The sequence below is a fragment of the Notolepis coatsorum genome (genome assembly GCF_963971535.1).
Source record: "Notolepis coatsorum genome assembly, chromosome: 12".
Lineage (NCBI taxonomy): Eukaryota > Metazoa > Chordata > Actinopteri > Aulopiformes > Paralepididae > Notolepis > Notolepis coatsorum.
Window position 1 is genome coordinate 19,966,409 of NC_140176.1, and position 17,956 is coordinate 19,984,364.

General features: G+C 42.3%; 1 protein-coding gene across 1 annotated transcript; it reads left to right on the forward strand.

The window, feature by feature from the left end:
* Positions 1-7,113: 7,113 nt before the first annotated feature.
* LOC311237794 (C-C chemokine receptor type 3-like) lies at positions 7,114-12,990 on the forward strand (the record flags this gene model as incomplete). The annotated part of the gene is made up of 2 exons (XM_084325772.1): positions 7,114-7,307; positions 12,165-12,990. The coding sequence occupies 2 exons, from the start codon at positions 7,114-7,116 to the stop codon at positions 12,988-12,990; spliced, it is 1,020 nt and encodes a 339-aa protein (XP_084181898.1).
* Between the last annotated feature and the right edge of the window lie 4,966 nt (positions 12,991-17,956).

Here is a 17,956-nt window from a genome sequence, read left to right on the forward strand (position 1 = left end):
AGGGGGGGGGGGGGTAGAATCCGGCTGCCTCGTCCGGCCAAGGGTATCCCAGGTGAACCCACTGTAGTGCCGTTCAATGCGCCGGCGATCCTTGGACCACAGATGAAAGCAGGTGGACTCTTTGTGGGCCGGCTCTCTCCGGTCCACGGGGGAGAGACGTGAAGCGACCTCGTCTTGCAGAGCGTCTCCTCACCTTGCGTCCTCTCCAGGGGGGGGGGTTCCAACACACGGCAGTGTCGGGGGTCTTTATCCATGGAATAATCAAAGTATACAAAGCATAATCCGTGCCTGGGAAGGCGGGCTGTCGTCGGTAGAATAATCCGGTATACAGGTCCACTCGCTCGTCGGCTCTGGGGCTCCTCGGGTGCAGCTTCACATGGGGTCAACCACCCTGGGTAAGCAGCCAGTTCTCTGCCCGAAACGATGGGGTACTGACTACGGTAGTATTCTCACCGCACGAAGCACTATATATTAACAGACTATTATTAGCTTAATAGACTACGTCCAACTCGACGATATAGTGCCAAATATGACTATTCAAATATTAATATACACGATGTCTCAATACCGATGGTAGGCGAACTTGGCCTTACTCCCACACGTGGCGTCGCGGGGAGGCTTTACGTCTGTGACTCTATTGGAGGGTAAGAAACTGGACTGAAAAGAAAGTCCTACTTTAGTAGCGCAGTATATATACGCACTATGAACAAATAGTCCCATTAGTGGTGCGGTAGCCAGATTCCTACGTGGAACTAGGACTTGTTCGTACATGTGGAGCGGTACGTTTGAACTGGGTCTGAGGGGTATGGCAGCCTGGCACCAAGGTCTCGACCAATAGTAGAATGGAGACTATTATGGGATGTTCAGTAGGCTAGAATGGATATTCAATGCATATTGTACAAGGAATATACAAGGGATATCAGGGAATATTAGAGAATATACAAATACAATTAAATATATATATATAAATAAATATATATATTCGGTTTAATCTGGCCCTTCACAACAGTTATATATACCGTTATCGCTTTGCTTCAAAGCTTGCACTTTGGGTAATAGTGTAGCAAAGAGAACTATACTATATGTACAGTACTAGTACACAATAATACGTTCAAACAGGATAAAGATTTACTGTATAACTTCTGTGTTGATTACCCTTTAAATACAGTATTTGAGTAAAATTAATTATTTTTACTGCATTTCGTGGCGATATAACAATGTCACTATAGCACGGTCAACACGTCTCTTGGTGTGTCTCTGGCCACAAACCGTGGGAATTCATCAAACAAGAATTGGTAACGGCATTTGCTGTAAATGATCCAGTGGAGCTGGACTATGACAAAAGAAACACATTCAAATGAAACCCAGGCGGCAAACAGAGGAGAGGAAGACCAATAACCACCTGGAGTAGTGTACAGGAGATGAAGGCAGGTACTATGTAGGATGACTTTCCTGACTCGTTGGTGATGATGCCTGGCAGCAAGATATCAGCCATTCTGAATAGCTTCAACTATAATAGCCAAGCTCATCATACTGCCTGTGAATCATGTTACTTAAAGCCGTGTTTCACAAAATGTTTACCCCCAAGGCCCCTGTGTCCAAGGAATTATTCCAAGGCCCCCCTCATAGAAGACATGATAACCTGTCAGCCTTTCATCATCGCAGCTCAGTTTGTACACACTCCAATGATTCAGCTTATTCCATTTGACCTTGAATGGATGAATGATCATTGCATTTATATAACCATGGGTTACAGGCTCAATGGCTGCCATACACTGACACCAGGCAGTTATATCAGGAGAGATTGATATCAGTCAATTAAGGGGGGGGGGGGGTGATTAGGTGGCCTTGATGTCAGAGACCTGATTGGTAATTTGGCCAGAAGCATCTGGGAACAACCTACTCTTTGTGATAGACTCCATGGGTTCTACTATAATGACCACATTCAGGCAAGTGGGCCAATCACAGTGCTGCTGCGTCACCGGACATATTTTGGGAGAGGTGCACGTAGGCTCCACCCACCGAGAGGCTCCTTGGCCCACACTGAGACAGAATACACCCCATCAATTTAATCAACCATGAATTTAACTTTACACCAAACAAGACCAACTCAACAATAATAAAATGATAGTAGTAATTTAACAGCAGGTAATCGAACACTGACCTACCCTTAAGAACACTGCCACAGACGACCACCAACGGGGAAAACTGGGTGAGCCGAATAATCTTCAAAATACTTTCCAAAGCTATGCAGCGGCTATCCCCCCAAACGTATTACAGTGCCAGGGGTCGTCCTGTCTGGTGTTCTTAAGGGCAGATCCGTGGTCAATTACCTTGCTGTTAAATTACTACCATCTTTTATCGTTGTGGAATTAGTCTGGTTTGGTCTAATGGTATAGTTTTCACACAATATGTCTGTGGCTGCTGATAACGGCTTATTGATATTATTCAGGACTCAAAATTTAAGACCTTTTAATGCCACAGTTTAATTAAATGTCAATTTAATCTTGCAATCAAAATAAACACCCAATGTGAAAATATAGGCATTATCTTCTGAGTAAATAATGAGAGAGAGTTAAATCATTTTGTGTCCTGTACTGCTAACTCCTACTGACTTTTGTGGTGTGAATGCTCATCGGACCAAACGCAAGACCAAATATAGGAAGTGACCCGATACCTTATAGGCTCTGCATCTTAAACATCATGCTCAATGAGATGTGTATGAGAGGGTGTATCAGCAAACAATGAGGGCCCTGTTTCTATCCTAACCTCCATCTCGAAAGTCATGGAAAAAATTGTATACGAACAGGTCGAAAAATACCTTGCAGAAAAAAATCTAATCTACGAATTCCAATCTGGCTTCACAACATCCCACTCCACTGACACATGTCTTTTAAACCAGGGGTTCCCAAACTTTTCAGGCCAGGGCCCAGAAAATAAGGCATCAGAGAGCCTTATGCCCAATGCACATCGTCTGGCTTCTTTTTTTTTTTTTTTTTTTTGTCATGCGACCGATTTTTTAAGCCAAATATCACTTCAATCCTATTAAGTTAGTTCAAGTTAGTTATTCATTTATATGTGCTATTTATGAGAGGGCTAACTTGTTGCAAAATAATGATAATAATAATAGCCTCATTAAAATACTATTGTTGCTTCGGTTGTTTTCAGCGTTTTATGTGCATAATCTGTTATTTAGTTTGAAATGTTCGTTGAAATAAGTAGATTTTTCGTTTTTGTTTATTTATTAAGTTAATATAAAACCATATAGTCACATTTTAGAATACAATAGAATATAATTTTAGAATACAACTAGAAACACTGTCCTGGCCTGCTTCTAAGTTCAGTGGCCTGACAAAAAAATTATAATAAAAAAATAAAAAATAAAAAAAATAAATTATATTTTTTTTTTTTTTTTTTTTTTTTTTTAAATCATCTCGCGGCCCACCCGTGGCTGCTCGCGGCCCGCCTTTGGGTCGCGACCCCGACTTTGGGAACCACTGTTTTAAACGACCACATCAAACAAGAGGTGGACGCGGGCAAATACTGCGGCATGGTCATGCTGGACCTACAAAAGGCCTTCGACACTGTCAATCACACCATTCTGATTGACAAGCTAAAAGCAATTGGTTTTGATAGTCTATCAGTGAGCTGGATGCAATCCTATACCTGGAGGGGAGAGAGCAGATGGTGGAGGTAAACGGTACCCTATCCCCCCCCCTCACAGTGAGCTGTGGTGTTCCACAAGGAAGCATACTAGGTGCGCTACTGTTCCTAATTTATGCAAATGTCATGTCGTCAGCTTGTGACTGCAACTTGTTCCTGTTTGCGGACGACTCAGCCCTGCTGGTCTCTGACAAGAACAAGTTACAGGTTGAAAAAACCCTCAGCTCAGAACTAGGCAAAATCTGCATATGGCTCGCTGATAACAAACTATCATTACACATGGGCAAAACAGAGTCCATTCTCTTCGGTTCAAATAACAAACTCAGCAAGACCGACGGCTTCTCAGTTACAGTGGGTGACAATATTGTCACAAGGAAAGAAGATATTACCTACCTGGGTTCCATCCTAGAGGCAAATCTTTCCTGTGACAAAATGGCATCCAATGTAATAAAAAAAGTCAACCAACGAACACGATTCTTGTACCGGATCTCCTCACTGGTAAACAAGAAGACTCAGGCAGGAGCACTCATTCAAGGGTACTACGACTATGCATGCACCTCATGGTACCAAAGCACCTCAAAGGCGCTAAAAACAAAATTACAAACATCTCAAAACAAACTGGTCAGACTACTGCTTGACCTTACTCCTAGAACCCACCTCACCCCTGCCCACTTTGACAACCTAGGATGGCTTAGAGTAGACGACAGAGTACAGCAACTTGCAATGGGCCTGGTCTACAAGATACACTACACGACCAAGGTACCCATGTACATGTCAAAATACTTCCCAAAGGTCAGTGAATACCACGATGACAACACCAGAGGGAGCTCCACAAATCATGTTAAACCCAGATTCGGCTCAAACAAGGGACTAAACACGTTTCGCAATTATGCCACATCAATGTGGAACGCCCTACCCAAAGCTGTAAAGGAATGTGAATCACTACCCACTTTCAAAAACACTCTCAAAAAACACCTACGGAAGACTGCAATTCGAAACTGGCCCCTGTAAATGTCCTAACACACCCCCCCCCCAATGTACAGTAAATGACCAAGTATGGTCTTGTCAATATTCCAATGTAGAGTTTTGCTTGTTCAGTTGTACAGTGTCCCCCACCCACTCCTCCTACCCAACCCCCCCCCCCCCCCCCCCCCCCAACCTCCTCCAATGTACAGTTTCTATGTCAAATGTATATACTCTCTTTTCTGGACTCTTTTCGTATCACAAACAGTACTGTATTTGCAAATCTGGTATGTCATAAATGTATAGATGTAGCAGTACTGTCTATCTGTATGTCATGTATGTCATATATGCTATGATGAATTGAAAATGGGGGACCCTGATGTAAACAAGACGAAAGTCTTTCTCTGGTCTGCATCCCCTTAACAATTGTATGTATTGAGCTGTACTGTACTGTACCCATTCTGCAATCTGTTAATAAAATGTTCAATCAATCAATCAATCAATCAATCAATCAATCAATCAATCAATCAATCAATCAATCAATCAATCCTTATGAGATCAATCAATTCAGTCTGTTTATCGTCATCCAGATACTCCAACAAAGCATGCAACTTCCAAAGGTCCAAAGGTTTCTGCATTTTTTAAACTGCCTGGCCATACACCATCATCAGGATCTAATGTTGACTCTTCACTCAACTTTTGAGGAGAAGAGGAGTCCAGTGCAGCTACAGATGTACAAAGGACAGGAATAATGCTAAGTGAGCCATTATTCTGTGTCTTATCAGAAGAAGTCAATGCAGGGGAACAAAGATAATAGGGCTTCAACAAATTAACATGGCAAAGTTTAGTGGTCTTTTTCTGTTTAGGAGTTGCAATCTGATAGTTCAGGTTAGACACTTTGTGCACCACTGTGAATGGGCCAGTGAATGTAGCCTGGCACGGAGAACCTACAATATGTTTGTTTTACATGCTCCAGTTTCAACATAAATAATTTTGGTTGTTCAAAACTTACAGGGGCTTACAGTACAGGGGCACCAGGTGATACAACAGGAACAACAAAATATGGCTCTGGAGATGCAAGAACTTTCTCATCATACTACAGGTAGTTGCCTTTCAGATTGGCATTCATGCTGTCTTTAACAGTTTTCTATCCAGGTCAACATTGCAGTGCTCTGCAATCTGTATCATAATGCTCTCTAATGCACTGTTCCAAAAGCCTTTCAGAAGGGGACTGGATAAGAGGGAACAAAACAAGCATTATCCTAGTACTTATTTTACAGTACATATAATTGGAATAATTTTGTATTAAAGGAACCTTTGTAAAGTAAATAACTGTGCTAGATGTGCAGTGTATGTATGTAAAATTGGTAGTGTGGTTTGGTTGTTAAAATTGTTTGTCTTTTCAGATTACACAGTGGTTTCTTAAGGTCACGGCCCTCCTAGTTCCTGTTGTTCTCAGGAGAGTTGCTTGTATTCCACAAGTAAGTAATTTGACATAACACGACAATGAATACATATTGGACCTTGGCCCTGCTGGTAGTGGGAATGGAGCCCCTAGCCATTAACGCGTTAGTGCTACATCTATACATCATGTTATTCCATTGATTGTCACTGTATGTTCCATGTATTATCCTCTTGGGGTGAGAGGATAATTGGAATCGCAGAGGCAAGGACAGCCAAAACCCGACCAATTCTCCGCCGACCACTAAAAACACACTTCTTCAGTCAATATCTGAAATAATAAAAAAAAAAATGTATACTAACCTTTGTACTGTCTTTTACTACCATGCACTTTGCCATTCAATTATCTTCCTTGCCTATATTACTACCTACTATGCTAATGTCTTTACTACTATGCACTAAGACTGTAGTAACCAAATTTCTACACTGTTTGACGAACATTGTTACTCAGCTGAAAAAGTTGTACCCTTGCTGCTGACCTGTTGTACAGAACTTGTAAGTTGCTTTGGATAAAAGTGTCAGCTAAATGACAAAATGCAAATGTTAATGTAAATGCAAGGGGAATAGGGCAGGGGTGTGAATTCCACAGAACAGAGGGTGCATGTCGCTGATCTCATGGTACAGTATGTTTTTGCTGTTGTTGGCCAGTCCTTCCCCCTCCAACACACCCCGCCCACCTTTAGTGTGTGACATGCAGATGCACGCATGCACACACATCTTACCTTCCCCCGGCCTGACTTATCTTGGAATGACTTGAAGTCTGAAACAATAGCCACACAACCACTTCAGCCAGCCAAGTGTTGGTAGGGGTAAGTCAGAGTTTTACAGCTTGATTTCAACTTATATCAAATATCAAACATGAGTACTAGGACTGTGTTGATTGTACTACCCGCTCTCCAAAAGATTGCCCAAGCAAATCACATTTAGCAAAATTGTGTCTAAAATCAGTACCATTCATTTATGATTGTGAATTCTCCCAATGATTTGTGCTTTTCAGGTTTTCCTGAAATGGATTCTTCTGTCGAGATGGATGCCACAACTGCAGCCATGCCAACGAGTACTGTCGTGGAATATATTATCACGGATTATGATGGTGAACTAGTTTCACCCTGCGACAGGGACAGTGACAACCTCCTTGGGGCTCAGATGTCTTACATCTACTACTTCATGTTTGTCTTCAGTCTCCTTGGTAATGGACTGGTTTTGCTCATCATCTACAGGTGAATGTTTGGATTTTCTTTTTCCTGATGTGAGATTGTATTGTATTTCTTCTTGACAGACCGTATGAGGGCTGAGAAGGAGACAGAATTGGGGAGACACAGGACAGAAGGTTCTGGTGAATTCAGTCCTAGACTATACTGTAGGCTACAGTATTTGTAGTTCCAGAGGTGGGGGTCTACATCTGTGGAAAATGTTACCTTTGTCATGGCTTTAACCCAGACTTTGGCCTTTTGACATTTGCTAACATTAGATGACCAACAGGTCACTTTGACCCTTATTGTATTTTCAAATGTACAGTATATACTGTACATTTTCTCTAAAGATCCCCACATTGACATCAGTCCATTATTGTCAATGTGGGTTAGGACATTTACAGGGGCCAGTTTCGAATAGCAGTCTCCCGTAGGTGCTCTTTGAGAGTGGTTTTGAAAGTGGGTAGTGATTCACATTCCTTTACAGCGTTCCACATTGATGTGGCATAATTGCGAAACGTGTTTAGTCCCTTGTTTGAGCCGAATCTGGGTTTAACATGATTTGTGGAGCTCCCTCTGGTGTTGTGGTCGTGGTATTCACTGACCTTTGGGAAGTATTTTTTTTATTTTTTTTTATATTAAGTATTTTGACATCCTAAGTTGTCAAAGTGAGCAGGGGTGAGGTGGGTTCTAGGAGTAAGGTCAAGCAGTAGTCTGACCAGTTTGTTTTGTGATGTTTGACTTTTTATAATTTTTTTTGCCTTTGAGGTGCTTTGGTACCATGAGGTGCAAGCATAGTCGTAGTACCCTTGAATGAGTTCTCCTGCCAGAGTCTTCAGGGTATTCTTGTTTACCAGAGAGGAGATCCGGTACAAGAATCTAGTTCGTTGGTTGACTTTTTTGATTACATTGGATGCCATTTTGTCACAGGAAAAATGTGCCTCTAGGATGGAACCTAGTTATGTTATTTCATCTTTCTTTGTGACAATATTGTCACCCACTGTAACTGAGAAGCCGTCGGTCTTGCTGAGTTTGTTATTTGAACCGAAGAGAATGGACTCTGTTTTACCCAGGTGTAATGATAGTTTGTTATCAGCGAGCCAGGTGCAGATTCTGCCTAGTTCAGAGCTGAGGGTACCAGCTTAACACTTTCTCTGCCAAGGACACCTAAACTCGTCATTCCCCGCCATGCTAATTATGCCAATGACGCCGTAACACGTCATTGAGATCAATATTTCAAAAATCTGTGATCGCAATCATATTTCTCCCCCGGAGACTTGAGATCTACTGTTAACCCCTCTCAACTCTCCAACGGTTCAAGAGCGCCATCTGGTGGCCGATCGGCGGATCGCCCAAACCGGAAACCGGGAACGGAAGCTGGTGCTCATTCCAATTCGGTCCGATCACTCGCTAATAGTCCCGGGACTCGAGCTAGACACAATGGATAGCAATCCGTTACCAATAACTCGATAAACAACATGATTTGGACGTATATACTATTATACAACCTGGAGATGGATCGCATATTTCAACATCCCATAATAAGAATATTTTTGCTCCACGCTCATCGCCCAACGCTACGAGGAAGCTACGGTGAGTTTCAGTGTTTTTTTTTAACGTGTTCGATACAAACTGCTCTAATGATCATATCACCCACACTAGATGAATCATCTAACGTTGGCCACGGAATTATAAACGACCCCCCCCCATCCGGTCAACATCAGATGATAAGTAGTAACTTCTAGAAGCACGTCCATTTGACATTTTTTATCTCGCGCCGATAGCTATCAAACTGTATACAATCATCAATATAATGCATTTAGGGCTATAAATCACGTTCTGCAGAAAGCTGCAGAAAACGATAAAAACATACTTATACTTTAGACTGTATTTTAGTATGAATATGTAAATGAAAAAGTATAATGTTGCTACACCCTGAACAATAGATACTTGATGTTGAATGGGCCATGGTAATGTCAATTTAGCAATACAATTTAAAAAGTTATAGCCCTGCAAAGAAGGGGAACTTCTCCATAGACAAATAGAGCTGGCAGAGGATGGTATAATAATGTACATAAGCCTGGCGAAGAAAGTGTTAAGGCCTATAAGCTCATCTTGCAGAGCATTAAATTAATGGTGTAGCTATTTGTACAGAATCCCCGGTACAGTAGATAATTGTGTCATCCACATATAAATGGGCTTGACAGCCCTTCAAGGCCAAAATAATATCATTAACATAAATAGTAAATAAAACGGGGCCTAGGGTCGATCCTTGTGGAACAACTTTTGTAATGGGTAATAATTATGACGACTTTGCCCACTTTCACGCATTGGTATCTGCCTGATCAAAAAGCTCTGGAACCAACTGCAAACAATTTCATCAAAACCAATACTTGGACTTCCTGACGGGCAGACCCCAGGTGGTGAGAGCAGGCAACTGCACCTCCTCATCCATCACCCTCAACATAGGGGCCCCCCAGGGCTGTGTTCTGAGTCCCCTCCTCTACTCTCTGTACACACATGACTGTGTGGCTCAGCGGAGTAACAACACAATCATCAAATTTGCTGACGACACAGTAGTGGTGGGCCTGATCTCTGCAAACGACGAGAGGGCCTACCTGGATTGATTGATTGATTGAAAAGTTTATTAACAGATTGCAGAATGGGTACAGTACAGTACAGCTCAATACATACAAAGGCTGGAAGAGGTCAAGGTCCTGGCGGGATGGTGCCAGGAGAACAGCCTCTCCCTGAACGTCAGCAAAACAAAGGAGATGATTGTGGACTTTAGGAGGTCGGGGGTCAGGGACTACAGCCCCCTCAGCATCGACGGGGCACCGGTTGAGAGAGTGAACAGTTTTAAGTACCTCGGAGCCCACATATCCGAGGACTTGACATGGACCACACACATTGACAGTGTTGTGAAGAAGGCACGACAACGCCTCTACTTCCTCAGGCGCCTAAGGAAGTTCCAAGTCAGTCAGAAGATCCTTAAGAACTTCTACTCATGTACAATAGAGAGCATCCTGACTGGCAATATCACCTCCTGGTTTTGGAATAGCACTGCACAAGACCGAAGCAGACTACAGAGAGTGACACGTTCAGCTGAACGCACAATAGGAGGGGGGCTTCCCACCCTCCAGAACATTTACAACAAGCGGTGCAGGGGTAAGGCTAAGAGAATCATCAAGGACTCCAGCCACCCAAACAACTGCCTCTTTGAACTGCTGCGGTCAGGCAAGCGATACCGGAGTCTCAAGGCGAGCACAGAAAGACTCAGAAGAAGCTTCTATCCCCAGGCCATCAGGCTGCTCAACGAACAATAAACACTATGCAACAACCATCAAATGCACACAGCACACACATCCACACGCACACACTCACTTTAAACAAACAACACACTGCAGCACCCACTCTCCACACTTTAGAACACCTAAACACACTTTATATTTATTGGTAAAGGATTTGCACAACAACTCGTACACCTTACTGTAAATTGTACCTAAATTGTACCTCATCCCATTTCTGCTTTGCACTATATAGTATTGTATATTAGTACATTGCATAATATATTGTATATTGTATGGTAACTCAGTTACTTCTATTCTGCATCGAACATTGTACATATGTCTATACTGAACACTGTGACTTCTATTTTTAATTCTATTTTTACATGCTATACTATTTTATTTCATACTTATCCTTTCTAGCACAGTCTCTGGAGCGTAACAGTAAGAAGCATTTTGTATAAAATTATTCTGTACTTCTGTATGACAACTATTAAAGAAACTTGAAACTTGAAACTACTGTACAGTCTGTCTATTCAACAGAAGAGAATGATCAACCGTATCGAATGCTTTGGACAGATCTATAAACATGACAAACAAAAAGTATTACATTTGAGGGAGATGTCCTCAAACAGGCCTCTCTGATTTGGGGGGCCAACGACTAGCATCTTAGTTTTATCTGCGTTAAGGAGCAGAACATTTAGCAACATCCAGTTTTTAATGGCAAGCAGGCAAGCCTCGAGATTGTGTAATTGGGAGGAATCATTCGGCTTAATAGGTAGGTATAATTGGGTGTCATTTGCGTAACAATGAAAGTTAATACCAAATTTGCGTATGATATTGTCAAGGGGTAGTATATAAATGGAAAATAGCAAAGGGCCCAGGACAGAGCCTTGTGGGACACCGCATGGACACCGCAATCTGACATGTTTGTAAATGTGAGACTCTTGTGGTTCCAATGAGCCTAATAATATTCTTATATATTATTGAAGTGAGAGGTCAAGAGACACAGTTCTAAGTGGACGTGGAGCTGGTATTTACAGATTCCTGAAGGTATCCACTGTTAGATGTTACCTCCATCTTTACTCTAGCTTTACAATTCAGCCCACTGAAGCCTCCACAAGACAGTGATGTTGGTGATACACTCACCCTCAGAAGAAGAGGAACATGTTGGTTTCTTTACAGGTTTTTTTGCAGGGGGGGATTATGATTAGGGATATTTGGGTCATGGTTAGATGGTGGTTAGATGATAATCTGTGACAGCTCACTGTATGTTGTGTTACATGTGGTACTTCTTAACTCTCAGAGACCTGGCGAGGGCGTTGGCGAATATACTGGTATCATATGAAACTAGACGACGTTAGGAATCCATTGGTACCAACCATGTCATGTTAGCTTGTCAGGAAGGGGGCTAAATAATGCTCCACAATTAGGTCTATGGTGAGTCTGTAAGGTTTAATGTTAACATTTCTTGAGGTTTGCTAGCTACTTCTACAAGGTATTTTAATACTACTCTATTGGCATAATATTAGTCTTAGTCCTTCTTACTCTCAACCTCAATTATATTAGGATTTACTGTAATCTGATCCCCATTTAGGTTTGAGAAGCTGAACTCGGTGACCAACATCTTCCTTCTAAACCTGGTGGCGTCTGGCCTGACTTTGATGTGCAGCCTTCCCTTCTGGGGTGTCTATCAGCAGCAGTCCAACTGGGGGTTTGGCAGACCCATGTGCAAGATTGTAGGCAGCACCTACTTCCTGGGTTTGTACAGTTCTGTCCTGTTCCTGACCTTACTAACCTTCGATCGACACCTGTGTGTCGTTTACGCCCTGGCTGCACCGCGTCTGAGGCGACGAAGATACGCCGTGATATCCTGTGTTGTGGTGTGGCTGGTCAGTGGTCTGGCGTGCATCAAACCACTGATGCACTATACCACCTTCACTCAAAGTTACACCAACATTACATTCTGTGATGATGACACTTCCAGTAATGATGACCTTCTGAATTCTTCTTGGAAGTACCTTCAGCTCTCCTTGTTCTATCTCTTCCCTCTGACTGTTATTGTATACTGCTATGCCAGGATCACCATCACAGTCATAATGTCCAAGATGGTCACCAAGTTTAGGACTGTTAGACTGATATTTGTCATTGTCCTGCTGTTTTTCGTGTGCTGTACTCCTTATAACGTGGTATTAATGATGCATGATGACGCTATTGAATGTGATGATATGCGCACAATGGGTTATGCCCTTCATGTCACTCAAAACATTGCCTACCTTTACTTCTTTATCAGTCCCGTCTTCTATACGTTTGTTGGAAAAAAGTTCCAGAACTATATCCAACAGCTGTTGGTGAAACGCTTCCCAAACTTGAGGAGACCTTGTTCTGTCAGTCAAACCAGTAAGACCACTGTGTCCCTGTAGGGACTGCAAGTGTTTTCAATATGTCCATGTGCTATGCGATTTTATGATAAAAAGGGCACACTCCAAGGGCACACTCCATTTAAATACCTATTCCATGATTTTACCATAATACTGTAAATGTGCATATATTTCAGTGTTCATTTTGTAAACTAAAAACAATAAGAAGCAATACAATATCATCTAACATAAAAGCCAACATTTAAACAAGACAAAGCACAATAAAACAAGACAAAGTTGGAGATATCCATTGCACGAGTTTTAGGGGTTAACGAAACAAATATTGCTATCTGGTTGGCAGCGGTTGCAAAGCTTAAAGAGCGCATATAACGTTCAATCGCTAGATAATTTATTGTATATAATGTATTTAACTCACGCTGAGGTCCTGGGGTGAGTGTGGGGGGGGGGGGGGGGGGGGGGGAGCAGAGCGAGCGAGTGCCATTGTCCACTTGTTTTCTTTTTCTTTTAGTTATTATTATTATTTTTTTTTCTTGTAATTTTAATGATGTATATTTTCTGGGCCCCCTTTGGCTGTGGGTCTGGTGGCCGTGAGCTCTGACTGGGGGGGGGGGGGGGGGGGCGTGGTTGGGGGTCTCTGCGTGTCGAGGCGTTAAAGAGGCGTGGTGCTTTGGCTTGCGGGGGCGCCGGACTCCGGGTCCTCCGGGGTTGGGGTTCGCGGCTGCCGGGCCTGGGGATGGAGGGGGCTCAGGAAGCCTGTTTTTATAGTAAATGTTTTATTTTCCTTATACTTTGTGACAGCTTATTTGAACTGGATATGTATGTAAATGTATAATCTGTCTAATTTATTGTCTAATCATTGTTGGGTTAGTTTATGTTTTTGGATGTCTTGTATTATTATTAATATTATTGTGTTGTGAGTTGTGATGTTTCATGTTTGAAAAAATTAAAAATTAAATGTGATCACAAAAAAAATAAAACAAGACAAAGTAAACAAATAAATTGTTCACAAAATCCAGCAAATAAATCAATTAAAACAGTTACAATCAGAAACAGGAATGTTCAGAATACGTGAACTGTCCACAAGTAGGTAAAGTGATCATTTTAAGGGATGTTTTAAGCTTATAACAAGTGGTTGGGGCACTAAAGAAAAATACTTCCCAGTTCTGAGTGGGCCAGAGGGTGAGCGAGCGACCTTAAGAATAAGCAGGTCATTTGACCGGGTTCCAACATGTAATCTAAGGAGAGAGCATTCCAGCAATGGCCTATAGAAAGGACAAGCCCTGTCATGAAGAACACAATGGTATGGGTAGTAGGTATTATTATTGCCAGTAATACATGAATACACACAGAAGTGTTTTAAAGTTTAGCTATCCTCTCAGATTATAGCCACCTTCTCCTTCCCTGAATTTATTTTTGTATATTTCTTGGCAACAGGTTATTTCTGGCTTTGTACATGATTTGTGATGTTTTAAATTTGACCACCATCCAGGCATGTGCACACATAGAGCCCAAGGGGTGCTTGAGCACCTGCCCTTTTGAGCCTCATAAAAAAGTGCCCTTAAAATAAAAATAAAAGATTTTTTTTTTACCGTTACGCATATAGACTGCCCTTCCAACAGAAAAATGTCAGGATAGAATACAAATATTAGGTAAAGATAGAGAGATGCCCCATATTCCATTGCAGTTTGCATGGCCTCCTCAGCATGCCTCTCCGCGGACCTATATATTTTATGCATAGTGTGGGTGGTGGTGATGATGATGATAGAAACCACTGTGGCGCATAGAGTTGAATGCTGGTATTACACTCATTGAGGGACACAAAGAAGTCAAGTCCGATGGGATTTGGGAATCTCAAATACAAATCGGGATTGGAATAAAAAATGCATTTATATAAACATATAACATACAGCACTTCTTGGGGTCTGTAGGGTAAGCACTTATTCCCTCCCCGCTGAACATTTATGGAGATGTATGGGCCTTTTAAGTCAGTGATAAAAGTGTCTTTCAAGGATAAGTGAGCTCCTGCACTGATTATTATAGTTCAATATTCAATATTTGATCACCAAAACCCCCCAAAAAGCATAAAAAGCCCCCCCCCGCCTGAAAAGGGCCCTTAAAAATCGGGCTTGCGCGCTTGGCTCGCTCGGTTAAAAGACACACAGGTGTAGTGCCCTTTTCAGCCTTTGAGCACCTGCCCCTCTAAAGTCCTGTGCACGTCCCTGCCATCCATACATTTCAATGTGTTCGATTTAAGAAACAGTGGGCTTGTGTGTTCTGTATATCCTACCTTGTTTATTGTCCTTATTGCTCTTTTCTGTAATATGCATATTGGCTGTAGGGTGCATTTTTTGTTATTTCGCCAGACCTCCACAAAGTAAGACTGATACGGTAAAACAGTGAACAGTATAAAGTGTGTAATGATTTATGATCCAATATGTGTTTAGTTTTCCCTAGAATTCCAGTGCATTTTGCCAGTTTAGCTCAGACATGGCTTACATGGGGTTTTCAGTTTATTTTGTGGTCTATGATCACTCCAAGAAATGTATTCACATAAACTCTTTCTATGTGTGTATTGTTTATGATCAGGTTTACCTGTACATTTATGTTATGTTTTCCAAACAGCATGATCTTTGTTTTCCCCAGATTTAGTAGAATTGTTCTTCCTATAATTACAATAATATACCACAAAAATAAGAAGGTGGTCACTAATGTCTGTCAATAGAAGCCCACTCTCTGTGTTGTTTTCCATAGTGTTTGTAAATATATGATCTATTATCTAAAGTGGCACAGTGTGAAGTGATTCTGCTTTGTTTGGTGATTGTTGGATATAGGCCCATACTGTACACTGAATTGATACATTTAATTTTGGGGGTTTAGGAGGTCGATATTAAAGTCACCACAGATGAACATAACTTTTTGTGTAGATTTTGTAAACATGCTTTCCATCCAGTCTTTAAATCTTTCAATATCTGATGCAGGTACTCTATATATGCAGCTTACAATTAAAATGTTCATCTTTTCAATATAGATTTCCACTGTAATACACTCAAGTAAATCATCAACCACTGCTGTCCTATTTTCGATAATTTTATATTTCAAACTTTTATCTATGTATATCATTTTATATAATGTATATACTATTGCCACCCCTACGTGGCGTAGTGGGCAAGGCGCTCGCCACGAATGACGGAGACGCTGGGCTTGCCTGTTCAAGCCCAGCGATCCACATTGCTTTCAGTTTAGCTGGTCGTTCATACTAATACACATTGGCCGTATTAGGGGGTGGGAAACTGATGGGTGGGGATCGGGCGTTGTGGACAGTGACTCCTACAGGTCGGTTGGTGCGCCTGCGCAGTAGAATCAGGAAGTGTCGGGGGCAGCGTGAGCCTCCCACGCGTTACTCCTCGCCACTGAGAGATCGAGCTGCGCAGGTGAAAAGATGCGACTGCTGTTACCTCAAGTACCGGAGGGGACTTGTGCTATGTATGACTTAGTCCACATTGCAGCCGGCTTGTGGGAGGCAAGAAACAGCGTTCGTGACAGGGGAGGGTTGAATTGGATGATACGAAATTGGGATGGGAGAAAATATAGAAAAATGGGAGAAAAAGTGGATAAAAAAAAAAAAATACTATTGCCACCCCTCCACCATTCTGGTTATTTCTGTTCACATAATTTAGTTCATATCCATCCAGATCAAAACCTATTCCCTTCTCCTCACTAATCCAGGTTTCTGATATGGCTATGATATTCAATGGAATCTTGAACTGTCTCAGATATTCTTTTATGTAGTTAAAATTGGCGTACAGGCTTCTACTATTGAAATGATGAGTAATAACTGCAGCTGTTGTTGATATTACTAAATAGGTTGTTTTCCGGATCAATATTGTTTTCTATATCTTGTGTTTTATGCTAATTTTGTTTGTGTGGTGTGTTCAGTCCGCGAGTTTTAATAATAATAATAATAATAATATCTTAAATTTATATAGCGCCTTTCAGGAGACCAAAGGCGCTTAACAGCTAAGGGAGGGGGTCAGGGAACAACGTAACAACAAAATATTAATCAAAAGAAAAGAAAAGAAAGAAAACGAAAGAAAAAGGGGAAATCAGGAAGAGTCATTTAAAATTTGGTGAAAAGGTGGGTTTTGAGTTGGGATTTGAAAGAGTGCAGGGATGTAGCACTACGGATGTTTGGAGGGAGAGAGTTCCAGAGGGTGGGTGCGGCCACAGGGGATGGAGAGGAGACCGGAGTCAGAGGACCGCAGCCTCCGGGGCGGAATGTAGGGATGGAGGTGGTCCGCTAGGTACCGGGGGGCAAGGGAGTGAAGGGCTTTATAGGTGATGAGGAGGATCTTGAAATTGATGCGGGACTTGACTGGAAGCCAGTGGAGGTGGATGAGGGTGGGGGTGATGTGGTGCCAGGACTTGGTGCGGGTGAGAACCCTGGCAGCAGGATTTTGGACATATTGTAGCCTGTTCAGGGCATTACTGGGTAGCCCTATGAGGACAGAGTTTGCATAGTCCAGACGGGAGGTGACGAAAGCGTGGATGAGAGTCTCTGCTACGGAGTCGGGGAGAGATGGCCGGAGTCGGGAAATGTTCCTGAGATGGAAAAAGGCTGATTTGGTTATTGTTTTGATGTGGGAATGAAAGGAGAGGGTGGAGTCCAGTATGACGCCCAGGTTGCGAACTTCTGGGGAAGGGTGGATTAGGCAGCCGTCCACATCAAGGAGGAGGTCTCCACTTCCTTGATCGCGACCCCCATTTTGTCAACCTCCTCGTGGAGTGCTGCAGTGCAACTTCGCATTTCCGCCTCATCTCTTTCAGTTTGTTTCTAATGAAGTTGAACTCTTTGGAAAGTGCACCTTTCAATTCTGATTTTATTATCGCTGAGAAGTCCGATTTTAGCACGAGGAGAATCTCTGCCTTCAAGGCTGCAGTGTCCGCGCCGGGCATTCTTGACGATGTGGTTAGCGGCGGCTTGGAAATGGGACCACGGTGGTGTAGTGGT